Here is a 10,760-nt window from a genome sequence, read left to right as displayed (position 1 = left end):
TATTTAACATCTTCACACATCAGAGCCCTTCTCTGTAAAATGGGGATGGTGAGAGTATGCACTCCATAAGATTCAAGGTAAAGCCCTGAAAACAATACCTAAATTGTAAAAAGTACCATATAAATCACCTCACTTATTACCTCTGCTAGAATACAAATGATGACAAACAATCATAACTTCATTGCCTCATGAAGGAAACTTCAGTTAATGCATTCCTTTCTGTTCTTTTGTAATTTTGTTAAATAACAAGCTGTGGAATATCTGGAGGGACGGATTAAAATTCAGCTTTGGTAGGACTTGAACAAGGAAGTGTATGGTCATGGTAAAAACTAATACAAGATTTAGAAATGATAATGAAGTAGTCAATGCTAATGACAATTTACCAGAAAAAAAAAAAAAAGGAATACACATAAGTGATGTAAACCTCTTATGTAAGATAGACCTATAAGAAAAAGCTGAAAGAGTAGCATATGTTCAGCAATTCAAATGCAAAACTGATTTGAAGGTGAATGAACATTAACCAGGGACAAGGTTTCTGCTGCCTGGCTCTCTGATAAATCTGTTCTACCCCTGGACTAATTGCATCACCCCTCATTTCCTGGGTGATAGCTAGTGCAACAGAAGGAATTAGAGGCAATGATGTAGGTGATCCAATCTAGCTTTAAAATATATAATTGTAACATAGGATTAACAATTTCCTACACTGCCAGATAGGGGAGACTGATAAGGATGCAAAGAATGCAGAAAATGGAGAAATAAAAAGCAAACAGACTAGCAACAAAGAGAATTGAAATCAAAACATAAATCCAACCAGATGGAAAATAATATAAATGCACAATTTGTCAAATAATCTGTCCAATACAAGAAAAACACAAAACTTATTATTTACTCAACTATATGATGGCATTCTCCTAACTATGTAGGTTACAAAGCATATATTATTTGCTTTTTTAAATAGTTTTTTTTTTTAATTTTTTTTTATTATTTATTTATGATAGTCATATATATAGAGAGAGGCAGAGACAAGGCAGAGATAAAGGCAGAGGGAGAAGCAGGCTCCATGCACCGGGAGCCCGACATGGGATTCGATCCCGGTCTCCAGGATCGCGCCCTGGGCCAAAGGCAGGCGCCAAACCGCTGCGCCACCCAGGGATCCCTATTATTTGCTTTTTAACACTTTGGTGTACAGAGTACCAGAGAATAATATCACTTCTAAACTAACACTGAAAAAGATACTGTACTTTCATAGATAGTAGGTTTGTAAGCATATAACATATCCTAAGTGATGAGGATTTTTCTGAAACTGCATAAAGTCTTTCCTACAACCAACATAAGGCAGAATCTGTGATTTCATGTCTTCATAGCCATCCGTTCACGAAATCTTCCTATAACACACGAGACGACCACACAGTCTCTTCATTGCCACTCTCCTCTCTTTGTTCCTAAACGTGTAGATGACTGGATTCAGAAAAGGAGTGATAACTGCATCAAAAATAGCAAGATATTTATCCAGGTGTGATGTGAGAGAAGGCCATGTGTAGAAAAACATCAGCGGCCCAAAGAACAAAACCACCACAGTGATGTGAGTAGACAGAGTGGAGACAGCCTTAGATGAGCCACCAGAGGAATGTTTCCAAACAGTAAACAGAATTAAGACATATGAAATGACCAAGAGGATAAAGGAGCCCACAGAAATGAGCCCACTCTTGACAGTAACCATGAACTCTAATTCTTGGGTGTTTGTACAGGCGAGTCTGAGGAGCCGGAGAAGGTCACAGTAAAAACTATCCAATACATTAGGGCCACAAAAAGGCAAATCCACCACAAAAACTAATTAAACCAATGAGTGGATGAGGCCAATGACCCAAGAAGTAACTAAAAAGTATAGACACATCTTTGGACTCATGATGGTCAAGTAGTGCAGAGGCTTACAAATGGCTACATATCTGTCAAAGGCCATGGCAGTGAGCAGCACCATCTCAGTGCCCACAACAGCATGGCTAAAGAAGATCTGCATAATACATCCACAAAAATAGATGGCTTTGTGTTTTTTAAAAATATCACAGATCATTTTAGGGGCTGTGATTGAGCAAAACAACGTATCAATGACTGAGAGATTAGCCAGGAGGAAATACATAGGTGAATGCAGATGAGCATCCAAGGTTACAGTGAGCACAATGACAAGGTTTCCCATCATGCTTGCCAAGTAGAACAAAAAGGAGAAAACAAAAAGGAGAAGCTGGATCTCCCATGAATTAGTGAGTCCCAGGAACACAAACTCTGATACTATCAACTGGTTCATTCCATCCATTGCCTCAGACACTGGGATCAGTTTTCATGTCACCTGAAGGAAGAAAAAAAAAATGAAAACCAATTGTCTGGCAGGTATTGATGTTCACAAAAGGAAGCCTCTAGCCCATGAAAACACTTACCATATTAAAACAACTCCCACAGGGATCCCTGGGTGGCGCAGCGGTTTGGCGCCTGCCTTTAGCCCAGGGCGCGATCCTGGAGACCCGGGATCGAATCCCACGTCGGGCTCCCGGTGCATGGAGCCTGCTTCTCCCTCTGCCTGTGTCTCTGCCTCTCTCTCTCTCTCTCTCTCTCTCTCTGTGTGACTATCATAAATAAATAAAAATTTAAAAAAAAAAAAAAAACAACTCCCACAGCCAAATAACCTTCATCACAAGTGCCTTGGACTTCTACTTAGAGGAGGCAGCTGGTTCCCGATGCCAGTATGGATTCTAAACTGCTACAACTAAATGAATCCCATCTCTGGACCTGTTTCCCTTCTGCTTTCTTTTACTATCACATGGCTGTTTCTTATTTCCTCCTGCCCCGCATTCCACTTCAGTAACATGCAAGGTCAACCTCAAGTACTTCGGACTATGATTTCTTATAAATGGATAGGATTTCAGCCACTCATCTGAGCCACCTAGTAATTCCTCATTCACAGCAGACAGCTTTCAAAGTATGTTCTGTTATTCCTAGTGCTTGATTAGACTTTAAAGGTTTTCCTTATTTCAGCTTTCAAAATTTCTCATCCTATTCTCTAATGTCCCAATTTTCAACGTCCCAGTCCAAATGCTCCGTCCTTTGTGAAATCCTCTGTATCTGCCTCAGTCCCTCTACTCTCTCTGCACTTTTAGCATTGATTTCAGTCTGCCTCTCTTGATTGTATAAATTTCCATCTCTCAAAGTAAATGTGTAGTTTCTTGGGCACAGGTATCATCTTAGTTCATGAGTGTTCCCTACCTCCATCACAATCACCAGTGGTGACTAACACTACCGGTTATTTAATGAGTGCTTCACACTGGTTAGATGAAGGAAGAAATTAAAGGGACTGAAGAATGTCTCCTGCAATGAAAACAGTTTATCATAATCCACCAAAGTTCACATTAATCATATATTTTGTGGTACCAGTCAGGAGTTACCACAGGATCCCAAGCCTCATTCCTGCAATTGTTTAACTACACAACATAATTATTTCATGAGAGAACTCTGTCATCAAAAAAATATATATAGGGTCTCAACTATTAAATTAAAATAGTCAATAGGAAGCCTTTTATATGTTTCAAAGGGAAAAAATTATTTTATCTTTTCATTATACTTACTTTCCCAAAAATGCACGATTTCTAACATAACACATGTGTTGACCTGAGGCAAATAATCTCCTCCTCCAATAGACAGACAGATACAGATAAGGATACTTTTGGATCCCCAACAATATGAATGCTGCCACATAGTAGTCTTCTTTTTTTTTTCCAAAATACATTTGTTATTGGGATGCCTGGGTGACTCAGGGGTTGAGCATCTGCCTTTGGCTCAGGGTGTGATCCTGGAGTCCCGGGATTGAGTCCTGTGTCGGGTTCCCTGCATGGAGGCTGCTTCTCCCTCTGCCTGTGTCTCTGCCTCTCTCTCTCTTTCTCTTTCTCTCTCTCTCTGTCTCTCATGAGTAAGTAAAGTCTTTCTAAAAAATACATTTGTAATAGATAAAAGAGAAACAGGAAAAGGAAAACTGGGTGAAAACAGCCAGACAATGTCTGTGTCTGCAATTGAGACAGGGTTACAATTGAGTTACAGGAATAATGGGCAGAAAAAGAACTAAGGGACAGTAGCCAAACCACAGCAGGGGCAGCTAGGATGCAACTATTGTTCTTTAAGGATAAAAAATAAATAAATAAAACCTGCCAGAAACAAATCATCAGAGGTTCACTGAGCATTGCTGGTTTCTGACTTAGTACAACTCTATGTCTTCATTTATACCAATGAAATAATTTATATAGAAAGAGATATACAAGGTGACCTGCTTGTTACCAGAGAAGTAATTGGTGAGAGGGTTTACAGACAGTCAAGAACCCCTGGCTCCCACTGAAAGTTCTTTGTCCTAAATAGAACTTCATATTAGTTCTATATGTATTCCATTATCTATTTCTGCAGTAACAAATTACTGGAAATTTAGTGTTTACCAAAACACAAATGTGTGATTCGCAGCTCTGAAGAGGAGAAGGCCAAAATGGGTCTTCCAAGATAGAATCATGATGTCATCAGAGCTGCATCCCTTTGTACAGGATCTAGGAGAGAACTCATCACCTTCCTCTTTCAAGGTTGCCTGCATTCTTGGCTTCATGACCCTTTCATCCCTCTTCAAAGTACATCACTCCAAACTCTGCCAACTTTCGTCACATCTCCTTTCTGACTCTAACCGTCCTCCCACCCTTTTGTAAAGTAGGAATCATGTGGTTACATTGGCTGGTCCTCATAATCCAGGATAATATTCCCATCTCAAAATTCTTAATCACATTGGCAAAGTCCGTTGTGCCATGTAAAGTAACCTATTCTCAGGCTCAGGGATTAAGACATGGATACTTTGGGGCCATTATTATCATAGTCCAACAGATGTTTTAGGGGGAAAAAAAGAAAATCTTATCACTAACCAAGGATTCGGATGGAGGAACTTTCAGAGAGCCTGTCAGGAAGATGGGAGAGATATTGAAGGAGGAAGAACAGGTAGTGCATCTGGATCTTCTTCCTGAAACTACATGTAAGACCCTTCTGACTCCTACTATATCTAAGACCAAGTCTGACCAATTAATATCCACTAACAATGGAGAATCTACCATGGGATGACCTCAAGATAATCAGCCAACCAATATGTACTTGGACAACTTGATTTAGTCCTCAGTGCTTCTCTGAATGATTTTGAAATGACTTTTGTTTGTTAGTTCAGTTAATATTTTTGAAGGCCCCGAATTCCAAGCACCATTCCAGGCACCGAGGATACAACACAGACAAGAATTCCTGCCTTTTGAAGTCCACATTTGTAACAGAAAATGCAATTTGAGTCTGCTACATACAGATTCTCTTTTCTAGAAAGGATAAGAACACTTGAAGAAATGCTATAGTCCATCAAATACTGAGGAGTCACAAACACTCTGCTTCTTTCTAGTTCAATTCCCATATTCACAGATCTCCTCTCAGTATTCTGATTTATTTTTTAATCTGAATTTTTGCATCGATGATTTCTATTACAGTAATTTTTCAATGGTTTTATGATAAATATGCGTGGGTTTTATCTCCCCAAATATGTTACAAGACACTTGGGGCAGGTTTTGTGTACCATAGTTGTTTGTTCTGGCTGAAAAGTAGCTCAGACATGATGCTGACTGGATTTCATGGCTAATTCACTCATTCATTCAACAAATATTTCTGTAGCAGCTATCATGACAATTTTAAGTAAAATTGTTTAAACCATTTTATGACTTAAAACCAAGCCTCCATGTAATGAACTATGAACTAACTAATCAAAATTTTTCCCAGAATGGGCAGAAAAATAAGGCAAAAAGCATTCCTTCTGATCACGAAGGAAAAAAAGTGTGTTAGACAAAACTCTTCCAAGTCTTCCATGAAGTAGGAATAACAATGAGAATATACTATAACATAAAAATCTAACTAGTGCTTTGTCCAAATTGAAATATGAAGAGCAAAAAAACAAACAAACAAACAAGTGATGGTGGGGCACCTGGGTGGCTCAGTCAGTTAACTGTCCCATTCATGATTTCAGCTCAGGTCATGATCCTAGGGTCTTGAGATGGAGCTCTGCATCAGCTCCACACCCAGTGGAGAGCTTAAAATTCTTTCTCTCCCTTTCCCTCTGTTCTGGAAACCCCTCACTGGCTCACACACAGACACACACACTCTCTCTCTCTCTCTAAAAGAGAAAGAAAGAAAGAAAGAAAGAAAGAAAGAAAGAAAGAAAGAAAGAAAGAAAGAAAGAAAGAAAGAAGAAAGAAAGAAAGAAAGAAAGAAAGAAAGAAAGAAAGAAAGAAAGAAAGAAAGAAAGAAAGAAAGAAAGAAAGAAAGAAAGAAAGAAAGAAAGAAAGAAAGAAAGAAAGAAAGAAAGAAAAGAACAAGTGAGGGCAGCCCGGGTGGCTCAGTGGTTTAGCGCTGCCTTCAGCCCAGGGCCTGATCCTGGAGACCCAGGATCGAGTCCCATGTCGGGCTCCCTGCATGGAGCCTGCTTCTCCCTCTGCCTGTGTCTCTGCCTCTCTCTCTGTCTCTCATGAATAAATAAATAAAATCTTAAAAAGAAAGAAAGAAAGAAAGAAAGAAAGAAAGAAAGAAAGAAAGAAAGAAAGAAAGAAAAGAACAAGTGAGAAGTAGAAGAAATACTGACAAACCTGACCATTAATAAGTTTGTAAGGAATAGAGTTAGCAAAATCAGAAAGGGATTTATTGAGTCATTCAGGGAAAATATACACAGACTTATGATTCTGTGTAAAGCTTACATAAAGACAGAGTCTAGCCAGAGGACAAAAAGGACAATTTGGGGGGGAAAGAAAGTTAAATACATTTTAAAAATCAGAAAGGAAATTGGTGGAAAGATGACAAAAGGGAAGACAATAGGAAACTGGGTTTTTGAATGCAGCAGGAATCCAAGATAGTTGGTTAGATGGAAAATTGTGATAAACAGTAAGAAATGCAGACTGGGAACTTATTTAGATATGCAGTCTCAAAAGTCTTCATGCTCAGAATTGCTTCCTACTGGACTGGCACCTAGCGTTAGAGTTGCTTTGTTTTTGACTAACACACTGCCTCCTCTAGTTTTACTTACATTGCTAAGGGAAAGGGGCCACATTAAGCTATTGTAGACAAGTCACCAGATGGCTCTCCTCACACATCTTATGTGTGCAAGAAATGATGATTTTCACAATGAAGAAATAACTGATTCATTGTAAACCTGACTCATTACCCAAGAAGGAAGAGAGAGCCAGACTCTGAGAATAAGAGCTAAGCCTGAGAATAGAAGGATTCATGAGCCAAAGACAAAATGTATCTACTTTATATCCCTAAAAGAACAAAAAAAATAATAATAAAACAACTAACAAATAGAAGATCTGGAAACTTACCCAGCTCCTGTCTTCAACTATTCAAATTTCTTGAGTGTCTCTCCAGTGCTTCTGAGATATAATCTCAACAGCTTCTGGAAGGAGACACTGGGTTCTGGAGGCTCAATCACCTTGAGACATTGCAGACTTTCCATGGAAACAGCGTTGCCCCTGTAAGGCCATTGCCATTAGAAGATATTCCACTTTGAGCTCTCTAGTTCTGGTCTAGCTATTACACTCAAGAATTACCACATGAATCACAGCCATTGTTTATTTAGGCTGGGTAAATGAAAATCCACATTCTTCAGCATTTAATGGAATCATCATTTATTTTACTTTTTCTATTTTAAATTCAAGTTAGTTAAACTATAGTGTATTATTAGTCTCAAGGGTAGAAGTTAGTGATTCATCAGTTGCATATAACACCCCAGTGCTCATTACATCCAGTGCCCTCCTTATGGAATCATCATTTAAGTGTCTTGATGTATATAGAATTAGAATCGGGGAAACCCTTAGAATATATTCATGGGTATTTTACACTTCAAAATATTCAGGGGGGACAAAGAGAAATATGCTCATTATTCCCAATTAATAAAATCACTCAGGGGACCCCTGGGTGGCTCAGTGTTTAAGCATCTGCCTTTGGCTCAGGTTGTGATCCTGGGGTCCTAGAATCAGTCCTGCATCAAGCTTCTCACAGGGAACCTGCTTTTCCCTCTGCCTATGTCTCTGCCTCTCTCTGGTGTCTCTCATGAATAAATAAATAAAATGCTTTTTTTAATTTTAAAATTAAAAAATAATAACATCATCCAGTTGGAAGAGGTCTAAAAATGTGTTCTGACACAGTTTCTTTCTCTATTTCTCCATTCAAGACATGTCCATTTCTCTCTAGTTTACATGGTTTGAAAATTCATTTTCTTCCTTGGCATCTTGCTTTTTCTTAACATAATAGTCCAAAGGTTCTTCCTTACATAAAAAATAAATAAATAAATAAAAATTAAAAAACTCTCATCCTTTAAAGTAAGCTGATGTCCACTTGATTCTTTCTCTGTGAACATAATGACATTGTCAGCAACTCTCTCAGATAAATGTTTGATATCCTGGGACCTGGTGAAGGCAAATAAAGATCACTCATTGGTACCTGTTGTGCCCAAGATCGGGAATCCGAGAAACCACCAAGGAGCCGACACCGATGCAAGCACTCGAGGGTTTATTACAAGTTCGAGCTTGGGTCCAAGTATACCCGACTCAGCGGAGCAGGGACTTGGACCTCCAGGCTAAGAGGCAAAGCAGCTTTATAGGGGCCAGTGGCCAATGGGATTGTAACATACCCAGAAAGTTGCACAGTCATGTCGGTCCACACGCAGGTGGCCGATTGAATTACATTTCACCCTATAGTATCCATCTGAACTGGCCTGGCCTATCACTGGGTCGGAATTGGTGCGCAGTTTTGGCGGCACGAGGCCGGGTTACATTGTTACCAGCCGATTTCCGGTAAGGCTGTGCCCAGCGGTTTGACTAGGGTGGGGCAGCGCCTTAAGCAATTAGCAGGTCATGTGGGGGTGATACAGGAGGTGGGGGGCAGCAGAAAATGGAGTTAGTCCTGCTCTGCTTGTCCAGGGGTAGGGGATTTTTGTTAAATTTCCTGGGTCCCACAGTACCCTCCAGTTTTACCACTTGGATTCCTTTAGCCTTCCCTCATAGGACCATCTTCTATCCCTTCATCTGTGGCACTCTGCCTAAATACCCCCATCTCACCACCAAACATCTCTAGAATTGTGACAAACAATTCTAACAAACGTTTAAAGAACATAAACAAAATCAGGAAGATTGACTACTGGTTGTTAAACATTACATATTTAGTTTCCTACTTTTTTCTCCATCCTTCCAACACTTGATTTTAACCTACACTGCATTAGATTAGGGTGAGTTAAATCCCTAAATATTTTTCTTCTAAGAAGGGTTTCAATGATCTTTTCTCCATCCCGCTTCTACAAAATTAGGTTTTCTTTTCTTTTTTTCCTAATTTCTCATATCACTTGTACCTACTTCAAGTTAGTTCACTTCTTTATGTTGACAACTGCTTGTGTTTATTCTTCTGCTCTGCTCATCATCTCTCCACCACCACCTGTTTTTTCCTGCCTCTGGGCCAAAACATAATGGAAATAGACAAATAGCAAACCATTGTCTGAGTTATCTTTGTCACTGAAGTTTATCTAGTTTAATATCTTCCTCCTCTTGTCAGGTTCGCTCCATCCTTGCCTTGGAGCTATTCACAGACCATTACCTCAAAGGCACAGAAGTACATAAAAGGTTTCTAAAAATAGAAAAAAATTACCTGAACTGGAGGATAGGAACCCACTAATGTTATCCTGACCAAGGATTACACAACTAAGGTCAATTAGTCAAGGAAATTGTTTCCTAGAAATATATTCATTGTCGAACTAGGGGTGGTGGAAGGGGAGGAGGGCGGGTGTTGGAGGGGAATGGGTGACGGGCACTGAGGTGGACACTTGACGGGATGAGCACTGGGTGTTTTTCTGTATGTTGGTAAATTAAACACCAATAAAAGTTAATTTAAAAAAAAAAAAAAGAAATATATTCATTGTGATCACAAAAACAAAGGGAATTGTTCTAAATGAGTTGTAGGAGGGAGGAATGACACTACTCTTTATTTTATTTTTTTTAATTTTTTTTTTATGATACTCACAGAGAGAGAGAGAAGCAGAGACACAGGCAGAGGGAGAAGCAGGCTACATGCACCAGGAGCCTGATGTGGGATTCGATCCCGGGTCTCCAGGATCGCGCCCTGGGCCAAAGGCAGGCGCCAAACTGCTGCGCCACCCAGGGATCCCGACACTACTCTTTAAAAAGATCATCTGGGTTATGTTCTTTGCCACTTTAAATACTATCATGAATAATAAAAGCATTCTTAAGTAATTTGATAATATTCACTTTCTGAAAAATTAATAGACATTTTATGGACCAGCCTGATAAATAAAAATTTCCTCTGTATATATATGAACTAGGAAAATGCTAAAAATTTTTTACTTAAAAAAAAATCTTGGAGGGAGGGGCAAGACGGCGGAGAGTGGGGTCCCCAAGTCACCTGTCCCCACCAAATTACCTAGATAACCTTCAAATCATCCTGAAAATCTAGGAATTCGGCCTGAGATTGAAAGAGAGACCTGCTGGAAGGCTACAGTGAGAAGAGTTCGCGCTTCTATCAAGGTAGGAAGACGGAGAAAAAGAAATAAAGACACAAAGGCCTCCAAGGGGGAGGGGCCCCGCGAGGAGCCGGGCAGAGGCCGGGGCGAGTGTCCCCAGGACAGGAGAACCCCGTCCCGGAGGAGCAGGAGCTGCACCAACCTT

The 10,760-nt window shown here is 39.7% G+C and overlaps 1 protein-coding gene across 1 annotated transcript; it reads right to left on the bottom strand.

Annotated features, from left to right (window-relative positions):
* Window positions 1-1,372: 1,372 nt before the first annotated feature.
* Window positions 1,373-2,311, bottom strand: LOC121485434 (olfactory receptor 4F15-like). The gene is given in 1 exon segment (XM_041745730.1): window positions 1,373-2,311. A coding segment is annotated over 1 exon segment (939 nt).
* Between the last annotated feature and the right edge of the window lie 8,449 nt (window positions 2,312-10,760).

Source organism: Vulpes lagopus, chromosome 2, assembly GCF_018345385.1.
Source record: "Vulpes lagopus strain Blue_001 chromosome 2, ASM1834538v1, whole genome shotgun sequence".
Classification (NCBI taxonomy): domain Eukaryota; kingdom Metazoa; phylum Chordata; class Mammalia; order Carnivora; family Canidae; genus Vulpes; species Vulpes lagopus.
This window is presented reverse-complemented; position numbering and strand designations above follow the sequence as displayed.